The sequence below is a fragment of the Carcharhinus amblyrhynchos genome, chromosome 3, assembly GCF_965287045.1.
Source record: "Carcharhinus amblyrhynchos chromosome 3, sCarAmb.v2.hapA, whole genome shotgun sequence".
NCBI classification, from domain to species: Eukaryota; Metazoa; Chordata; class Chondrichthyes; order Carcharhiniformes; family Carcharhinidae; genus Carcharhinus; species Carcharhinus amblyrhynchos.
The window spans coordinates 95,336,975-95,358,594 of NC_137326.1; the positions used below are offsets into that span (position 1 = coordinate 95,336,975).

Genomic DNA, 21,620 nt, shown 5'->3' on the forward strand with positions numbered 1-21,620 from the left:
GACATATTTTCTCTTGGCATCAAAACATCTGGTTTAAGAATTTTTAAAACTTTGTGAATTCAAACGTTAGTAGTTCATCTATTGAACAAATAATGGTTACCTATGCGTAATGCACATTGATTGGAATGACCTATTATCCACTTGGTGACCCACATTTGCTATAGATTTTATATTTAACCTTTCACCTGCATCCTGATGACCTTGTCTTATCCTTGCAGGTGCTTTGGCATCAGCCCAAAGATTTAGCTGCTCATGGTAGTCAGTTTAACTGATTTGTGATGCACCGTATGTGCTGTATAACCTGTGTGTCTCAGCCTCTTTGTCCCTCCTTGTTCTCCTCATTCTTCCCAAACTGAACTTGATTAATGGACCAATATTAAACACATTGTCTAAGAAACGTACGTTAGTTGTGTGGCATTATTATCTGATGTGGTTTATATTAAGATTAAAAATATTTACATATTTACAGTGCACATCAGAACATAGAAGAATTTCTAGTAGAATTGTTTAAAAGCGATGTATATTTTGCTTATTAAAGATATTTGGTCATAAATTATGCCGAATCCAATACTGAGGATATGTGACTTCATTTAATTTTTAATAAATATTCATGATAAACCATGGTTGTTTATTCCACTATCTCATTAAATGTCTTTTTTTCCCTTTTTGAATTATTTAATAAATTTCACATGTAACTGCAGACAACTTTCAAGTTTTGAAGGTAAGAGCATCTCCAATTTTTAAAAACCTGCCCTTAAAAGCTGAAGTTGTGGAGTGTCCACATCTAAGGATGAAGTTAATACAGAATTTTGCTTTGTGCAGCTGGTGGGGATGAGCCAGTTTATTTTGATTGCTGGCCTGTGTTCGTTCTTAAACATATGTTTATCAAATTAATCGGAATGTTTTTGTTTCTGAGTATAATATATTGTGCACATTCTGCTCTCTTTTTATTGTTTGCCATCTGTCCTGACGTCTGCTGACTGGAAGCACCTCCCCTAATGTGCACTTCTGTAATTAGATGCCTGTGGCTCCTCTCAAAGTGGAAACAATGGGCGGCTTTTGTGCTGCACATCAATGTGGCCTCAAGGTGGCAATTCATACCCTTGCCAATCTGGTGTGTTGCAGACAGCCCCAGATGGCTTCCTGCAGTGGGGCTTTAGTGTTGCAAGATCTTTGTCCCAGCTTTAAGAACACCATTTGGTCTCTATTTTAGTAATCAGTGTAGTGCACGTGTAGACTTCTATGAGCATATTGGTTTCCAGGGTGTGCATGACATAAAGAAAAATGTTCTGCCACCAATTTATTTTTAAGTCTGTCTGCAGACCTGGGCGGCAAGCCTCTCTGTGGTGTTTGGAGAAAGGGGCGTCACCATCTGTTCTTCATTCCCAGATCAGTGGATTAGTAGCCTTATGTGATGAGATCAGCTAGATCAGCTTTCACGACAGGGCACTGCACTCGCTTCATCTCGAGACTTCTCCTCTTGGGCTGTCGTTCTCTCTCTAACTGAAAGCAAGGCTTTTAAGCACACCAGGGCTCCTTTTACTGTGATGGAAGGTACAGGCTTTATCAAAAATGATCTGTGACACATACCTTGATGGCTATGTTCAGCTTGCAAGCTTCTGTTTTTGCTAGCCTTCCTGTATCAGCCTGCCTGGCTTCACACTGAGCAAGGAAGTACTTCTGCCCTGTTTATTTGCTGCTGATTACTGCACAGATGTGTGCTTCCCACAGCTTCTGCACTGCAAGTTAAGTTGGTTCAGAATTCTCTCTTTTACCCTCCCTATTAGGTTTCTCTAAATTGTTTTTTCCCCGATTTAATGTGTGCGTGCCTAGTTAATAGCTTAATTTCTACAAAAGCTCCGCTGACAAAGACAGCAGTATATTAACAAGTGGACAGGCAGTATTTGCACCTTCTAATTCAGTTCAAATGTAACTGGCTGATATGGTGAGTATTTCTTTTATGCTAATATTTATCTTCTCAAATGCTAACCTTTGTAACTCTGTTATATTTGCCTTAGAAATGTGGGTTAATTTGAACCGTTATTAAATATGAACTGTAAACACTTTTTTTTAAATCAAAATCGGAGTGAATGCCAAAAGGTGAAGAAAGCTGGGGGGACAATCCAAAATAGTTCTGCAAGGCATCATTGTCAAAGATTCATGATTCAAGCACAATATTTATCTTTGTTAAAATGAATTTGGCAAAATTTGTTTTGTTACCTCTAGTTCTTGAAGGGTAAACCGATTGCAAAGGTTTGATATATTACTGGTGCAGCAATGTTTACGCGCAGCAAGATCTATTTGTATCTCCGCTATTTGATCTGCAATGATTGCCAGGGCTCCATTATATGTTAAAAAGGCTCAAATGTAACTTCAGCTAACTATTTGCAGTAAAACTGGGCACTATACTGAGAAATGTTTCAAAGCCTATATGATGAGCGTGTTTTTAAACTTACTCTAAAATAAAGAACTAACTGCTGTGGCCAAAATAGATGGGTTTTTTTTGCCAAGAAGCTGAGCTATAGAGGGGAAAGGAATTGACTGCTGCAGTGTTGGCTGTTGTGCTGGACATGAGTGATACTTCTGGGATGGGGGGGTGGGAGGGGGAAGAAAATACAAATCATCTCTATAATTTGCATATTTAACTGCTGTATAATCAGCGTATATTCAATCACAGAACAAAAACCTAGCCTCTTCCTCCAAGCACAGTTAAGAATACCTGAAACTGAATGCCTCCTGAGGATTTCTTGAATTCAGTTGACTGATTGTGATGGGAAGCTCTGATTCTCCGTTTGTGCTGGATTTGCTCATCTCAGGGCATTGATCTGTGTTCCAGTTTAGCTTCAGCAACTTTGAGATTAAGGGGGGTAGGGGGAATCTGCCAGATGTCCCAGTCTTTATTAGTGTTGAATGAAAGTAGAATTGGTTGAGGCAAGAATGTTTAATTTACGTTTCACACAAGGGAGGTTCACAGCCCATATATAATGGTTAAATCTGAGTTTGTGTTAATTTCCACATATCTAACATTACTGATACCAGCATACTATATCTAATGTAGGAGTTTGCATCACTGAGCCAGCAGTAAAGTCAAGTTATTTGGCCTTTAGTGGAAATCATAGAATTCTACAGTGCAGAAGGAGGCCATTCGGTCTATCAAGTCTGTAGCAACCACAATCTCACCCAGGCCCTATCCCTATAACCTCATGCATTTACCTTTGCTAGTCCCCCTGACACAAAGGGGCAATTTAGCATGGCCAATCCACCTAACCCATATATCTTTGGACTGTGGGAGCAAACCGGAGCACCTGGAGGAAACCCACGTTGACATGAGGAGAACATGCAAACTCCACACAGACAGTCACTCAAGCCAGGAATCAAACACAGGTCCTTGGAGCTGTGAGGCAGCAGTGCTAACCACTGTGCCACCTAATGATTAACAAACAGTGATCAGGAAAAACGGGAAGCCATTTAAGTTATGCCATGGTTGAAATTGCTAAAGAATGAAATGATTATAGCTGTGATCATCTAGCTGTGAGATTTCATAGATAACTGGTACCGTGGTATCATTCAACAAGTGATCAATGCCTTCAGAAGAGAGAAATTAAGGAAAGAAAATATTTTTGGTTGTTTTACTGTTCTTCAGAAACACAAGATTCCCTTAAATCCCTCATAGTCTGGTCAATCAAAGTGCTCTTGCTGATGTGACCTAAACCCATTTCCAGCAGAACTCCACTCCTAAATTTTCTTGAAATTGATTACAGTAAAATTGTGAGCCTGTTTCAGAGTAAATTTAAGCTTGTGAAACAGCTAAGTGCATGTTCTGAAGTTAGGGTTGCCAATCTTCCTGGAATGGGTGGGAATGTCCTTTCAAAAATATTATTTTGAGCAAAGAAATTAATATGCTTTTCGTTCATTGTAAAATGGTGGTCTGATGATGTGGGTTAAGTAAGGATAGTGCACTTAAACTGCCTGTTTTCTCCTGTCAATAATCTTAAAGGTTAAGCTCTCACGTGAAGTGTGGAGAAGAGTAACAGAATGGGGACTGTTTTTCTCTAGTAGGAGGCTCTGGAGGCTGCCCAGCAGCAGTCCCTGAAGGGGGGCAAGAATTCAGCAGCGGCTGCTTCAAAGGGCTGCTGCCTGAGCACTGTTCCAGCAGGAGCCCAGACGGTGCCTGCACAAGGCAATTCTAAATGAGCAGAGTAAATGACCAAAAGTACTTTGTGTGATGTGCTTCAAAGAAACACATCATCCCCGCCCCACTAGAGTCCGAGGCTTTGCACTTTGCCCTCCCGGGATGGGATCAGCTTGCGTCATGCCAGCAGGGTTCCATGATGTCTCTTCTGCCTGGGTTTTCCTGAATATATCCAGCAGAAGTTGGCAACCCTATCTGCACTATTCTCTTTACAAATGTCTGCAAAAGAGGTTTGTTTACATTTCATTAAAAAATTTAAAGGATTACTCAATAAAATAAATGGTTCTCACTTTTCACGTGCAGAGATCCTGATCAAACTTTGTTTTTCTCTTGCCCTGTGCGATTTCCTTTTATAAAAATATTTCATTTTTTTACTGGAGTTATCATGTTAATGTTGAGTTCTGTTTAAAACTTCAGTTGATTTGTCTGATGCTGATTTTTATTTTGTAAACCAATTTTATTAGATTATTATCAAAGTTATTAGACATAATTTGCATTTGTATACTTTTTTAAAAAGACCACCATGTGTTAAGAATTGGGAATATTTTAGAGAATCCTGTAAGGTGTGAAATATTACAGCAATGCTATTTGGTCAGGTTGGTATTTTTTCTGACTGTTCGTTGGCAGAGTTTCTGCACTAAGCTGTTTCAGATGTAAAAGAAAATGAATTTTTCTGCAACAGCTGCAACTGGAACCAATGGAGCATGAGTTAATTTGTCAATAAATGCTATTTCAGGTCATCAAATTGGAATTGCAAAATGGATTTGTTGAAGGCAAAATGTGCTGATAAGCTAAGTCCTCCATTGAAATAATGGTGTACATAAATGGACAAAATGCCACATCATAGACTTGTTAGCAAAACAGAAACCCATGGGATTAAAGTGGCACGGGTAATGTGGCTGCAAAATTGTCTGAGATAGAAACCAGAGTGTTGTGGCGATCAATAGTTTATCAGACTTCAGGGTGACACGCAGTGGTGACTCCTAAGGGCCAATATTAGGAGTGTTGCTCTTGTTCTATTTTAAAACCAGGACTTGGGTGTAAGGAGAATAATTTCAAAGTTTGCAGAGGACACAAAACTTGAAAATGTAATAAATTTTAGGAAGATGTAGACAGGTAAAATTGCATTCACATTTTTGTACTAACCAAACCGGAATGTAAAATCTCTTTTGAATAAGCAATATCACTGAGTATAGTTAATTTGTGACAGATCGATTGCCAATGGAGCCTCAACGTGCCACTGTTTGTTGTGCAAGTATTAAAGGTAAGGGGAGAAAATTCCCCTCTATATAAAGCTAGAAGCTACAAAATAAACAGTATTTAATCTCTGCTGCAAATCCCAGCCAGAATGGAGAGGTTGGGTAACTTTCCGATCAATCACAACTGGAGACTCCACTGCTGAAAGTGAGCTGCTTAAATGCAAGTGTCCTCCGAGTCCTGCTCCACCTCCAACTCACTGGCTGACACAGTACATTAATTTAAATAATACTGTATAGACTCTAATGCATTTTTAACTTTTCCCTCCCTGCAGAAGAAAATCAGAAACTGAGCAAGCATTGAAGATGTATTATTTATGGCCACAGCAGGGCCAATGTGAGGCTTTAATTCAATGCTGGTCAGCTGATTTGTGCTGAATTCATGTGATCTAGTGTTCTTGCACGCTTAAGAATCTGGGCACAATGTGACGAACTTCACCTCCACCCCAAGATAATTTAGTTGAAGGAACACTTTGGAATGTTGTGTGGGTTTAATGCACGTGCTTAAAGAATTACAGCTACTTAGACATTTTGCAGTTACAAATATAATGTGATTATGTCCAAATTTCCATGATTTATTGGCATTGCTTGGCTTGTTTGTGTCCAGACGATAGTTGGAATTTGCTGACCGTTCTTGCAGGCGGGATCTTCCAGTACCACAAATGGCAAACCTCACCGCAGCTTTCCTGGTGGCAGAAGGTGCATAGAACAGGAAATCCTGTTGACAACAGAGGGATCACAATATCCTGCGGCTGGGCAATGGCGGGCCACCTTTACCATCGCTAAACACACCACAAAGATGCATGGAAAATCCTGTCGTGTGTGTGTGTGTGTGTGTGTACGCAAATCAGGAGGAAATTCTGAGCCTATCTATTACCATAATGACTACAAGACAATGTTATTTTGGAGTTGGATCAAGATTTTGTTCATGAAAAACTGTAGATGTTTAAAAAGTCTGACACGCACAACCTGTCTATGAGGCATGTAGGATCAAAAAAATTAAATAGCTTTAAAAAAATGCATTGAGCAAGAGCCTAAAAGTATTTGAATTTTTCAAATTTATAGTTTTATACTATGCCACTAATAGACTAATCACATTCGATCATATAGCAAAGGCATAAGATCAGGGTTATTTAGCAGATTTGGGGAAGAGTTTGGTGCACTTGTAAGAAATGAATTCCCAATTTCAACACAATGGCATTTGGGGTCGCGTGGTGGGAACGTAGGAGTGAGAATGACGAGACAGAGTACAAGAGTGAGATAGATAATCTGGTGAACTGGTGCGGCAACAATAACCTCTCCCTCAATGTCAACAAAACAAAGGAGATTGTCATTGACTTCAGGAAGCATAAAGAAGAACATGCCCCTGTCCGCATCAATGGAGACAAAGTAGAAAGGGTTGAGAGTTTCAAGGTTTTAGGTGTCTAGATCACCAACAACCTGCCCTGGTTCCCACCATGCTGACACTAGAGTTATGAAAGCCCACCAATGCCTCTACTTTCTCAGAAGACGGAAATTTGGCATGTCAGCTATGACACTCACCAACTTTTACAGATGCACCATAGAAAGCATTCTTTCTGGTTGTATCACAGCTTGGTATGGCTCTTGCTCTGCCCAAGACCACAAAGAACTACAAAGGTCGTGAATGTAGCCCAATCCATCACACAAACCAGCCTTCCATCCGTTGTCTCTGCCTACACTTCCCGCTGCCTCGGCAAAGCAGCCAGCATAATTAAGAACCCCATGCACCCTGGACGTTGTCTCTTCCACTTTCTTCCGTCGGAGAAAAGATACAAAAGTCTGAGGTCACGTGCCAACCAACTCGAGAACAGCTTCCTCCCTGCTGCCATCAGACTTTTGAACGGACCTACCTTGCATTACATTGATCTTTCTCTACGTCCTAGCTATGACTGTATCACTGCATTCTGCACTCCCTTGTTTCCCTCTCTATGAGCAGTATGCTTTGTCTGTATAGCATGCGAGAAACAATACTTTTCACTGTATGTTAATACACGTGACAATAAATCAAATCAAAAAAGCGCAAGTGAAAATCAGAAACTTTGGAAAAGAAAAATATGAGCAAAAAGTTGTCCAAACCATTCTCCTGAACTAATTAACAGCCAGCAGAGGGGGAAGTATGGATTAGATCATCAGAGTTGCTGTTTTGCTCTTGCCAGGAATACTGACATATGAAGAAAAATGGATGGATATGTCAAATAAGTCTGAACTTTTCAGTATTGATAAGAACATTTATAGCAAAAAGTGATAGAAAAGACACGCCCGTCCACTTGATTGTCATTCCTGGCAAACTGGGACAGCTCATTGAGTGATGAACTGAGGACAATATCGTGAAGGTCTTTTTTAAACAAATTGCACAAGTAACCCAAACCAAAAAAATGCAATTTAATAATTAATTATTCATGAAATGTATCCAATTTGCCCAGTCCAAATCATCCAAGTTGCAAATCATTTGAAAGTGCAAGTTTTAAGTGCTTGCTGACAGCCTTTACTGTGTGTAAGCAATTTTTGAAAAATAGCATCTTTGGACAATCTTTAGCTGAGTAGTACTCTCACTCAGCATGAATTCAAGTCCCACCCCAGGACTTGAAACATAAACTGGGCTAGCACTTCAATGCATTACTGAGCAAAGCATTGTCAGAAGGGCTATCTTTCAGATGAGATGTTAAACCAATGGCCTTATGCCCACTCACATGGATTTGATATGTTGTACATTTTGTACCTCAGATCTGTGCAGAGAGGATACTTGTTCTTTGTGTGCAGGAACTTCATTTACACGAGTTTTGTGCAATGCTTCACAGTGTCTATTCCATGCTTCCAGCTCTTTCTAAAATGTGTTTACTTGCCCTGAGGTCCATACCCAGGTTTAATTAATCAAGCACAGTGAGCATGAATAGCAAACAGACTCTTGTATTCAAACACAACAAAAAAAGAACAATACATAAGGCATTATTTAAATCAGTGCAGGACATTCTGCTAATGCCTAGGTCAACATTTATCCCTATACCAACATGACTAAAATTGTAACTGCTGTTTGGGGATCTGCCTTTTTGCAAATTAATACTGCTGCATTTTCCTACTTCAAAAGTACTTAAACAGCTGCAAAGCATCTTGGATCATTTGGAATTCTTTATAAAAGCAAGAGGTTTTTTTTCTATCTCACAGGAAACTACAACATATTTTGATTTCTGGACATGATTTTTATTATCTCTGAGACTCAACAAGTGAATGCACTTCATCATGTAATTTTGAATTATATAGACTCAAAAGATTTCCAGATTTGTCCCATGTTGATTGCTGAGCTAATTGAGCTCAGCTGACATAGGATTGGTGAAGATTCCCATTCCTGATTGCTCTTTCATCCTGAATTGTAAAGTACAGAAGTGAGAATGGGATGAATTTCAACTATCCTTTACCTTTTGCCCCACTGTCACCATCCCAGTCAGAAACAATGCGACAGCTGACTGAGCAATTACCACTGTGACTTGTACATTAATAAATAAATGTCCATTTGCCATTTCAATCTAAACTTTTGTCAATGATCCCCCTTCCTAGGCATGTGAACTTTTTGGATTTGCCCTTTAAACAATTAGTGAGCACTTCATAAAAGTTAGAAAGACTAAGATGGACTTTCTTAGCTTTCACAAAATATTTTGTAGGTTGTAAATTTTTCTTTCTTTCTGCAGTGAAATCTTCCATCTGCTTTTTTTAAAATTATATTCTGGGAACTGAATATAATGCCACTTCTCAAAAATGGTGATAAGTGCTCACAAAAGATGTTTGTTGGATAAGTAAGATACTCCGCCAATCTAATTGCAAAGACAAACCCATGGAGACTTCAAAGACTGTAAATGGGATTTTGTTAGAAATGGGAAGCAATAATAGGAGTGCTTGAAGAGATCAGCTAGATGTAACATGGTGAATTAAAGGCCAAAGGCTAGGCAGTTGTGGGCCTTGCAAGCGCAGTTGTAAATTTCTTGGGGAAAATAAACACTAGCATTGGTGTGTACTGTCTTCACATGTAAGATAGCTGCTGGATGTTGACGAGATGTTTGGCTCGAGCAAGACAAAAGATTTTTTTGAAAAAGGACATTCAATTCACACTTGGTTTGAAATTTTTTTTAACATAATAGATTGCTGATCAAAGACATGCAGACTTGTTCCACAGCAGGTGATGCTAACTTGTCCATTCTGCGGCCTGAGAATTACTGGTTCCATGTTGAGGCAGTAATTTAGTAATGCTTTTAAAGTTATGGACAAAATGCTCACCAGAATGGCATTGACATTTTTTCCTATTTATGTTCTTTAAATAGTTTAGCATTCTATGTTTATTGATATTTGAGTGATTGGACACGTCGAGTGCTGAGTCTTCCAACACTCTGATATTTTATCAATTTCACTACTCATGAGAAGAAAACTAATTTTGTGAACACCACTGGCTAGGCCAGCATTTATTGCCCGTCTCTAATTCCCCTTAAGAAGGTGGTGGTGATCTGCCTCTTTGAGCCAGTGCAGTCTGTGTGATGTAGAAACATCCACAGTACTGTCTGGAAGATACTTGGTTAGGTATTTTCACCTAATAACAGCGAAAGAATGGAAATTTCTCTTGATTTTCTTTTTTTTTGTTTTCTTGTTATGTAAATCCATTTTTGTCATGATGTTGACCTGAGGAATTTCCAGAGACACCATTGGACTGAGAGCTGTCAATACACCTGACACAAACTTGAATGACTCCACCATTAATTGAGAGTCAACAAGAAATACCCCACAGACACAAAACTCCCATTGCTGCAACTGTTCCATCAGCTGCTTCATTACTGGAAGATGAGTGTAAAGCTCAATTTGATTTGGACAATCAAATAGTATATAGTCATCTTCCACATGACCTAGAAAATCTGCCAGCCAATCAAAGTTGTTGGCAAAGTACTCCATACAGAAAATGAGTCCATCATTTGGGCCAAACCTTAAGGAATCATCCTCCGTTACATTATTCAACTGGATGAGCTCCCAGATATCTGCCAAGACAGGATAGTCAGGTATTCTTCAGCAGGGTCAAGATTCACCACCTGTACAGATCGATTCATCACTTCACAGTGCTGCTGTATGGTGGAACAGTAAGTGCTCTTCCTGCTGCCGGCAGGCCCCATCACAAATGAGCATATCGAGGCATCCCTCCATCACCCACCACCAATGTATGATCTTGTGGTAAACTGACAGGTTCCTGTGCATCAGCTGCCTTTTCCCTTCTAGCTGGTAAAGATCACAGGTTTGGAAGTTGCTGTTAAGGAGCCTTGGTGAGTTGCTACAGTGTATTTTGTTGATGGTACACAGTACTATCACTGTGCATCCGTGCGGAGGGAGTGAATGTTTAAGGTGGTGAATAATGTGCCAATCAAGCAGGGTGCTTTTTGAGTGTTGTTGGAGCGGCACCCATCCAAGTAATTGGACCTCATATTAATTTTATATTTAGTACTTCTTTTATATTAAACTTCATGTCACCGCTCCAACTTACCCAACTGATTTTGAAGTTATTAAGTTAAGTTGTCGCCTTCTATTCAACCCATCCTCTTAAGGGAGCCATTCTCACATTTGCATATTCAAACATGATGAGGGTCTCCCTATGAACTTGTAACAGGGTCTATTTTGACTGGTGTACCTGTGAAGAACTAATTCCAAAAATAAAGCTTCAGATCCACAAAATTTAGAATTTTGCCTTCAGGTGGATCCAAGTTGTGGGAGAGACCTGGTAGCTGGTAACTAAAGATCTTTAGAAAATGGAATTCTGGTTTATAATCATTTGTGTCTTTCCCAGTTTGCACTGAGCTTCTAAATTGCTCACTGATATAAACTGGAAACAGTAGAGACCAAAACTGATTGCCTGATGGATTCTATTCAGCACTTTTCTCTGGCCCTTCATTAAACAACCCCTTCAATCAATATCACTGCTTTCTGCCCCTTAGTAGATCCTACACATTCCCCACTTTCATTTTGAATCTAGTTCTGCTTCAAGTTTAAATAGTCTTTCATTTCAACTGCTTTTTAGAACACGCATTACATCCCACTTTTTGGATTTTCTTCAATCCACTTGGGCTGTTGTTTTCTTAAAAACACTGACAGGTAACTCATTGTGGTAGTTTGTTGGTAAGATCTTGTTGTTTTTATTTTAATTACATGGCTTCGATGGAAAACACTATGCTTTTGTATATAAAACACCCTTCTTGTTTTAAATGTAGAAATACAAAAAGTGAAAGCATTACTTGAATTTGACAGCACAGAAGCAAGCAATTGGGCCTAACAGGTCTAGGAAAACGTTTATGCTCCACATAAGCACCACCCCAACTTACTATTTCATGCTCTTTCAACATATTCTTTGCTTTCAGCTTCTCCTTAAATGCATCTGCCTTGCTAGTATAAATTGTTGTGAATTGCCTACCTTCTTCATTTGCCTAAACAAAGTGATTACCTCGTGTTTTTAGCACCTAGTTTTGAATTCCTTAAGTGGAACCACCTTCTCCACCTCAAATCTGTCAAACCCTTCATATCAAAAAACATCGGGCAGCACAGTGCTTAGCGCTGCTGCCTCATAGCACCAGGGACCTGCATTCAATTCCGGCCTCAGGTGATTGTCTGTCAGTGCATGTTCTCCCTGTATCCGCATGGGTTTCCTCCGGGTGCTCCGTTTCCTCCCACAGTCTAAAGATGTGGTTAGATTGATTGGCCATCCTAAATTGAACATTAGTGTCTAGGGGATTAGCAGGGTGGATGTGTGGAGTTACGGGGATAGGGTCTGAGTGGGATTATTGTCGTTGCGGGCTCAATGGGCCAAATGGCCTCTTTCTGCACCATAAGAATTCAATGATCCTTCAGGTCAGCTGTCTTTTTTTTAATCCCTATACTATCTTTCCTGATAGTTGTATCAATGAACACATTGGTTAAATGGAGTTACAAATAAACAAGTCAAATTTAGGCACTGTTCAAGTGTAGTGAGAGCATGTACACTTTTTTCAGACCATCTGTTTAGACTTTCTCGCATGGCAAAAATTATCTTATAATTTGCATTATAAATTTCAGTATGTTTGTGTTAATTTCCCTTTGAATAGGATTCAATGCAAGAGGATCTGAAAACATATAGACCTGGATTTTCATTCTTGAGATGGTTGGCGTGAATTGGGAAAATTAATGACTCAGCCCGTTCCTCATGGGAGAAAGTGCCTTCAAATGCAGGATCTGCAATGCAAGGGATAGTTATAAGCTGGGGTCAGGCCAGCTGACCTGGAAAACAGGGGCTGTGGGTGATAAGGCATGCTGTTTTGGTGCTGAGGGATAAAAGCCCTCCGGCCCTTGCCCCACACACCCCCTCACCCTTCAAACACTCCATACCCACCCATGGTATTCACCCTCTGTGGCTCCTCATATGCCCCCATGCCAAGCTCTGAACTTTCACCCATCCACCCTCCTCTCCACGGCTCCTCGTGTCCCTAAACCAAGCTATGTCCATTGATTGACTATTTACTGTACAGATGCAATGAACCCTATCTTGACATTAGGGTCTCTTTTTTTAAAAAAGTAATTCACTCATAACTTTCTCCGATGAACAGAAGTAATTTCACTGCAAGTTAATGCGTCAACTCATCCAGTTTCTTTGAACTATCAATACTAAAAATGACAAATGCTTGAAAGCACTTAACATTAGACCAACATTGTGAAATTGACAGCAAAGATCAGAAACCCTGAGCTGTCAGTCAAGCAGCCCAGATATACATAATGCTTGTTGAAACAGCTGCATCCCAGAAAAAATATTGTAGGTTGATACCAGTATTCTTTACTATATGAATGAAAATTTAAATTTGAAATGTCTGAAAGAATTTTTCAAAAATACACAGTGATCTCATCATAAACACTATATATGGAGAGGCTTGAACAAGCAAAGGTGGAAAATGTCTGTATCCCATTATGAATTGGAGGAAGTTTGGTAGTGTATACACTAACACAGAGTGAGTTAATAGACATGAAAGTGTCATAACTTGGCATGGGACCAGGAGGGGTGGATGGAAGGGCCAAGCTCGCCATGGGGAGGACAGAGTTTGGCATAGAGGGCATGAGGTGAATATTTTAAACTGGTCTTTAAAAGGTCTCCTCATATAGGCTATTGTTCACCATTCCCTTGAGGAGCTGTGAACGATGATTCTTTTAAAAAATCTGGCCTGACTCTTGTGGAAGTGTCAGACATGCCTATCACCGGATGAGGGCTTTTGACAGGAACCAACCCACACTCTTTCAAGGCACTCCAGAAAATCTGGACAGCTTGGGAATGGGGTCAGGAATCCTAGAAATGAAATTTGCCTGCATTTTTTAAAGGGCTTCCGAGTCAACCCAACTCAGTGAAAATCCAGGTCATAGTAGTTTTGTCTGGGACAGAGCAATATTCTTTACTTATGAATGAAAATTTAAATTTGAAATGTCTGAAAGAATTTTTCAAAAATGCACGGTGATCTCATCACAAACACTATGTATGGAGAGGCTTGAACAAGCAAAGGTGGAAAATGTCTGTATCCCATTATAAATCAGAGGAAGTTTTGTCTGAGCTTACAATAATGTGAGAAAATTACATCCTCCTCCAGTTCTTTTACTGGTTAAAGTCTAACAGGACTTACGTATTTTAGCTATGGACCTGCATATATACATTTCTTTCCATTGAACTGAAAACAAGATGGATTATGTAATGTTCATGAAGAAAAGAAGGAAAAGCATATGTAGGAAAAGCATCTTGTTGGAACTTACTTGATCTTTCTTTTCACTTTCAGGAGTTTTCCCTGAAGGAAGTTGTTCTCTGGCTGCAAAAGGAGGAAATAAATCAGTCTGCTTGTCATACTGTTGGCTCTGTCTGAAGTGCTTACATGAGGTAACAATAGGCCAAGATAATCTCCTCGGTGGTTTTTAAGCCAAGAAATGGGCCAGAAAATCTCAGGGAATATAAAGTCTGTGGATGTGAGGGAACCAGCCTTCCGACCAGTTAAGCGAGAGTTACGAGGCCCTGACTTTTGCAAACCAACTCGGCTCGATATGCTGCTGGATATGCCATCGGCTTCTCGAGCTGTTCAGCTAAAACATGCCTGGAACAATGAAGACCGTTCTCTGAACATTTTTGTAAAAGAAGACGACAAGGTGACCTTTCACAGACATCCAGTAGCCCAAAGCACAGATTGTATCCGAGGTAAAATTGGGTATACAAGAGGGCTTCACGTCTGGCAGATTCACTGGCCGACAAGGCAGAGAGGAACACATGCCGTTGTTGGTGTGGCAACAGCTGAAGCTCCATTGCATTCTGTGGGATACACCTCTTTAGTTGGCAGTAACAGTGAGTCATGGGGCTGGGACTTGGGTCGCAACAAACTATATCACAATAGTAAAAATCAGCCAGGACTAACCTATCCGGTATTTTTGGAACCAGATGAATCCTTTGTGCTGCCAGATAGTTTCTTGGTGGTTTTGGATATGGATGAAGGAACATTGAGTTTCATAGTGGATGGACAATATTTGGGTGTGGCCTTCAGAAGCCTGAAAGGGAAAAAACTGTACCCAATAGTCAGTGCAGTCTGGGGGCACTGTGAGATAACAATGAGGTACATCAATGGACTTGACCGTAAGTTACATTTAAATCTTTCTGTTGTATATAAAGGCAAATGCAATATATGGCTCAGAAAGAATACGGGCATCAGCCTTTTTCAGAATCTCTTGTCAAGGCAAATTAAATTTCAAATTGAATATATTGTGCAGGTTTGCATAGAAATAAAAATAATACAATGTGGTTTCAGATTGTGGGCATTAGCTAAGATGGAGGAAGAAGGAGAGTGAAATACACTGCAAAAAGAAATATTTTCAGTCCAAACCAAAGGTTCACTTTCTTATTATAATAATACTTTGACTGTAGTTGTAAAATGTGTGAATGTCTCTTTTTAAGCAAGGTAACCTGTTGGAAAAAGATTTCCACTTTCTTGTCTTCTCACCTCATTCAATCCTTCAGGTTGAAGACATTTGCATGGTTTTAATTTTTTTAAATAGCTATTCTAAAATATAATTGCGGTTGTGGAGGGTATTTATTCCCACCCACTGCCCTTGCTCCCTTCCCTATCTTCCCAGCTCATCAATGGCATTAACTCATTACCAGAATTTGTTTTTGATTTGATTATTGATTTGATACATGTATTAGTATACAGTGAAAAGTATTGTTTCTTGTGTGCTATACAGACAAAGCATGCCAGTCAAAGAGAAGGAAAGGGAAGGTGCACTATGTAGTGTTAGTCATAGTGTTACAGTGAGTAGAGAAAGATCAATTTAATGTAAGATAGGTCCATTCAAGAGTCTGATGGCAACAGAAAAGAAGTTGTTCTTGCGTCGGTCAGCACATGACCTCAGACTTTTGTATCTTATTTTCGACGGTAGAAGGTGCAAGTGTGTCCAGGGTGTGTAGAATATCATTTTAGAAATGTTTGACAGCTGTCTTTAACTCACTGAAGGAGAATTATTTTTATGAATTCTGACAGTATTTGATGTGACAAGCTGTTCTGGGCATGTCCTATCATTTATTGGGACATCCAAGCCAACTATGCAAATCATTCCTGCCGCAATTACTATGTTGAAGATTGTTGACCTCATCCTCCCCATCCCCAACTGTGGAGTTGGTGTTATAATTTAGCTCACGCATTATATTCTTTATTGAAATCAATCAATTCAGTCCAGACAGGAAATTCCACCTGGGATCATCTATATCTGAATGATTAAGCCAATCACAATGTTCCAGTGCTGTGTGCAGTGTTGAATGTGCTACTTCACTTAGCATCAAATAATATGGACAACTGGGTCCTATTACTTAAAGACCACATTTTGTATCTACTACTCTTGTCTTCAGATTGTCAGAGATGGGGACGTATATGGGGAGTTGCTTTTCAGGACCTGGCCGAAGTCCTGACACACACACGTCATGTGAAGATTGGGAAGTTTAAATTTCCGATTGGCTAATTCCCTAATGCCTTAAACTCTCCACAAAAGTATCCAGCCCTGAGGTCAGGATGGAGATCTGGGAATAGATATGCAGGATTTATCTGTGTACTTACCATTGGGGGAAAGCAGAGGTCATACGGATGGCTTCCCTTTATTTCCACGGCTTTACTGACTGAAGACAGTCTGACTAGAATTGTCAGGAACAGATAAGTAATGGGCAGAATTCTCACAAAAAAAAATCTAAGTGTTGAATTTGTGGGCAACTTTGGAGTAATTTGCGCTGTTTTCAGTGGGAGTTCAGACTACAATCTCCCATATTCTGTGCACAGCAGAGGCCACCAGTCTAATATCATTAGATTTCAGGGGGTGGGGCTTACTCCTGCCCAGGACGCTGAAACCAGTAGAACTCTACACATGCGCAGTAGCCCCAAGCTGCCAGCCTCCTGTTTGCTGGCCAGCCCTGTGAACCACACCTCCCCCCTTCTTCCACCCCCCCCCCCCCAAACTTTCTGCAGCAGTGCCAATCCCACCACACCCCAGCAATGCGGACACTACCGCCATCCCCCAGCCCTCCCCAATTGATGGGACAGGAAGGAGGCCATTGATCCCAATGGCAGAGTGGCAGCAGGATCCCCACTGACACTGCCCTATGCCTGATGGGCAGTGCTAAGTTGCTCCCTGTCCAGGGTCCCAAGATGGTACTGTCAGTGTATGCCCATGCCCAAGGGGCACCATCCCTCCACCACCCAACCCCCTGAGGGTCTCCGAGTGTCCCCTTTCACTCCAGTGAGGTTGAGCCGTTAGTTGCCCGAAAGTGGGGAGCCACTCTAAATATCGCTGGAGTGAAATACTTTGACGGTGTGGAAGAGGCTAGTAGGCCCAAAGAATTCAGTCCCAGGCCGACTAATCTCACTTAAATTGTAGAGAAATTATTATTTAAATATTTTCTGTGTCTCCCTGCCAATTTTTGGCGCAGAAAATCCAGCGCTGGGAAATGCAAGCATGGTGCAAATGCTCAAGGGAACCCACAAATGTGGGCGGCACAGTGGTTAGCACTGCTGCCTCACAGCGCCAGGGACCTGGGTTCAATTCCTGGTTTGGGCCACTGTCTGCGTGGAGTTTGCATATTCTCCCCATATCTGTGTGAGTTTCCTCCGGCTGTTCCAGTTTTCTCCCACGTTCTGACATTTGTGCTGGTTAGGTGCATTGACCCACAGAGGTGCCGGAATGTGGCAACTAGGGGAACTTCACAGTATCGTCGTTCCGGTGTCAATATAAGCTTTACTTGTGACTAATAAATTAAAAAAGAATTGCCAGACGCGCAAATTTTCCAGGCCTGCTGCGCTAAAAAATTAGCACAGCAGGATGGCAGAATCACAGCTGACTTTTTTTTCTCATAGGTTTTAAAATAAAGATAAATGTTTATTGTTCAAGCTCAAATTTATGTGCGTGTCTGCTAATTCTATCTTTTACTCTTGTTCTATGCTTTTAAAAGTCTGTTTTAACTCTCTTTTAAACTCTGTAACAAATCTTTAATTCAATCTCTTCCTTGCTGCCGTCAGACTTTTGAACGAGCCTTCCTCGTGTTAAGTAGATCTTTCTCTAGACATTAGCAATGACTGTGTAATGCTACATTTTGCACCCTCTCCTTTTCGATGTACAGTAAACTTTGTCTGTATAGCACGCAAGAAACATTACTTTTTATTATACTAATACATGTGACAAATCAAATCAACTGCACCCACTCACACTTGTACAGATATATACGCATACAAGATAATTTTGCAAGTAGCATTCGTTTCGGTCTTATGATTTCAAAAGTTCACTGTTACAATTGCTTTTCTCTAAGTGAAGTTTTGAAATGATGCAGGCCTGTAATCCTTTTTTTTTGCTGGAGTTTTGGTAGTTTTTAGACGGACAAATTGGCTTTTAAATTTTGTTCACAGAGCAAATTTCTCTTATTCCGCATGAGTCAAGCAAAACAGCAACGTGGCACAGGTTCGATTTCAGCCATGTGTGACTGTGTGGAGTTTGCACGTCCTCCCCATGTCTGCATGAATTTTCTCCAGGTGCTCTGGTTTCTTCCCAGAGTCTAAAGATGTGTGGGTTAGATTGATTGGCCAAGCTAAATTGCTCCTTAATGTCATGGGGATTCGCAGGGTAAATACATGGGTTGGGAGATAGAGCTGGGATGGTATTGATGCTGGCCCGATGGGCCAAATGACCGTCTTCTGCACTGTAAGGATTCTATGAAAGCTTTGCAGTGAAGCCTAGGTCTGGCTCCTTGGGTACAAAGTTCAAAGCCAACTCTGATCTCTGCCTACATGTGGTTTAAAACTGATGTATCTTAAGCAGGGTCTTTTCCCCACTCTGGCATAGGCGTTTCTGACTCTGATCTGAACATTCTTCCTAAAAATCCCTTATCAGAAGCCTAATTTGTGTCATCTGATCAAAGCGTCTCTTTCCATTGTCCTCAAAAATAGTTTTTGATGGTTAAACTATTCTCAGGCAATGGAGTTTGGGTATCACCCATGCATCTATCATCTTGCTAGAATAGAGCCTTTCACACACACTTTTGGGATTTCAAGTTTGGAGTCGAAGAGTCTGCAATTCTTTTTAATTGGTTGAAGAATTGCAGCCTGAACTACAAATTTATTTTCATTTTAATGACTACTCAAATATACATCCAACAACATCATTTTCATTTTTATGGTTTAGTCGAGACTTATCCAGATATGAAAATAGCTCTGGGCTCTTGTAGTTCTATGTATATTGGCAGTAAAGAAAATGTCACCTGCCCTCTCAACTCCATATAGTTTTACAGTGAAGTGTCCATTTTTGGTTTATACTCACATTCATAGCTCATAAGTTTGCATTACAGGAGTATTACATCTGGAAATGTTAATCAGTTTAATACCTGGTATAATTCCACAACTGACATTTCCCCCCCCCCCACCAACATCATGCCACCAATCGTCCTCTTAACTCAACCCAAACACCACTCGATCTGGTTATTGCCCCCAGATCCGACTGCCCCCGATCATCTGATTATTCTTTGACCCTACCCTCAACCCAAACCCACTACCCACGACCTGACTTTCCCCATCTCACCTTCAGTTTAGCACCTGGTCCATCAGCACGTGAACTCGACAACCAGTCTTGTTCCTCAGTAACCCAACCCACTGACTACCCACCTGAGCTGACCTATCTCCTCTCCCTGAACTGGTCTGACAATCCACTAATCACCCACCTGTATAGCAACCTTGCCAAACCAACTATCCCAAACTAACTATCCACCTTGTCTCTCAAACCCATCACCTCCATCAGTAGTCCTCTTTTCCATCCACCCTTTTGTTAAAATAATTGGAACTTGAAAAACTCATAGGGCAGGGACTGCCATTTAATAAATAAAAGGGGGAGGGGGTGTCCTTTCCACTTCCCACCCACCACCCCCCCCCCTTCACTCTACTATACATGTGAGATTACCCAGGAGATGCTGCTTTGTCCTTTTCGTCTGTAGCCAGATACTGAAGATCTTGGAAGAAATACACAGTATTGTCAGTTTGGTACAGACTTCACAGACAGTAGCATTGCACCCAACATTTGCACTAAATAGATCTACTCCTATACTTTGAATATATATTGTGACCTCCCTGTGTTAGGAAGCATCAAACTCTGATAGTAATTTAGTATATTAATCACTTGTATCCAACTTCCATTCGCAAACTGAAACAAAAGTTTCACACTTTTGCCATTAAAAATAAGCATGAATGAAAGAGTTGCATTCATACTTAATGACTTCAGGATATCCCGAAGCATTTTAGAGCTAATGAGAGAAACACTTTTAAATTATATTCACTGTTATAATGTGAAGGCGGTCAAATTGGACGTCACAATGTGAAAATGACCAAATCTGTTTTTGTGATGACCATTGAGATAAATATTGACCAAGATGCTGAATCACTCTACCTTCTAACTTATCCCTGACCTTGTCTTTTACTGCTGAAGAATTTCATTCATATATCATGACTTCAGGATACAACTCCCTTGCTTCTTTGAATGGTCATGATGTGGAGATGCCAGCATTGGACAGGGGTAAACACAATAAGAAGTCTCACCAGTTTAAAGTCCAGCAGATTTATTTGGTAGCACAAGCCACAAGCTTTCGGAGCATTGCCCCTTCATCAGGTGAGTGGGAGTTATGTGTTATATGCCCTGTTTATGAACAGAGTTCCTACTCACCTGATGAAGGGGCAATGCTCCGAAAGCTTGTGGCTTGTGCTACCAAATAAACCTATTGGACTTTAACCTGGTGTTGTGAGATTTCTTACTGTCTTTGAATAGTACCATAGGATCTTACACATCCAACTGGTAGAGAGCCTTGCTTTACAATGTTCCATTTGGAAGTTGGCTCATCTAACCATGCAGCACTTCCTCAAAACTGCCTGACAGTGTAGCTTGAATTTTCTTTTGGGATATCTCATCTCTCAAATGGGGCTGATGCAACAACTTTCTTGCTCTGATTGGAGAAAGCTACCTGAGTCACACTTGATACTATGAGTAAATTGATTTTCAAGCTGTGGGGAAACAGACAAATCCACATGCAAAGAATGCCATCTTAATTGGATTGCCATTGCAAACATTTTCCTACTGCCCCCACCAACTACTAATCAGTCTTGTCTCTCCCACAATTTGTATGCTTTTAATTTGCTGCCAAGACCATTACAATGCATGTAAATGCATTAAAATTGATCTGGTGTTCTTTAGCCCATTTAAATGCTTCAGAAGTTCATTAATGCTGTTCATTTCTCTCATTTGTCACTTCCCTGGATATCATTATTAATGTTTTTAGAAAATCTATATTTTTTTGTTCGAACGTGTTTCCTCATCATCCATGTAATTGTGATTGCATTTAACTGCTGCAATGCTCTATGTCTGATTACACTGTACATACATCGTCTCTCCCTCACTACAACTATATGCACGTGTTTTTTTTGTCTCTCTAGTTTTTGAAAAGGGATGGGGAGAGAGGTGTAAGTTATCTAGAACGTAGACTGTGACAAAATGGGATGAAAGTAAATGGTATTTTGTTAACAGAATGGGCTTATAAAGAACATCATTTGGATCTCACTTGTATCTGCAGATTAGATAGA

General features: G+C 40.4%; 1 protein-coding gene and 1 pseudogene across 5 annotated transcripts in view; one reads left to right on the top strand and one right to left on the bottom strand.

Annotated features, from left to right (window-relative positions):
- Nucleotides 1-21,620, top strand: part of LOC145341457 (SPRY domain-containing SOCS box protein 4-like) — a 177,383-nt gene that overhangs the window by 69,552 nt on the left and 86,211 nt on the right. Inside the window, exons 1-2 of one of the 5 annotated variants that reach the window (XM_080186419.1) lie at nucleotides 1,383-1,554; nucleotides 14,271-15,109. In XM_080186419.1, the coding sequence (XP_080042545.1) occupies nucleotides 14,416-15,109 (694 nt within the window). In that variant the 5' untranslated portion in view covers nucleotides 1,383-1,554; nucleotides 14,271-14,415. The other 4 variants (XR_013886370.1, XM_080186422.1, XM_080186420.1 and 1 more) reach the window with 4 other exon arrangements.
- On the bottom strand, nucleotides 10,039-10,636 carry LOC145341232 (GPN-loop GTPase 3 pseudogene; annotated as a pseudogene).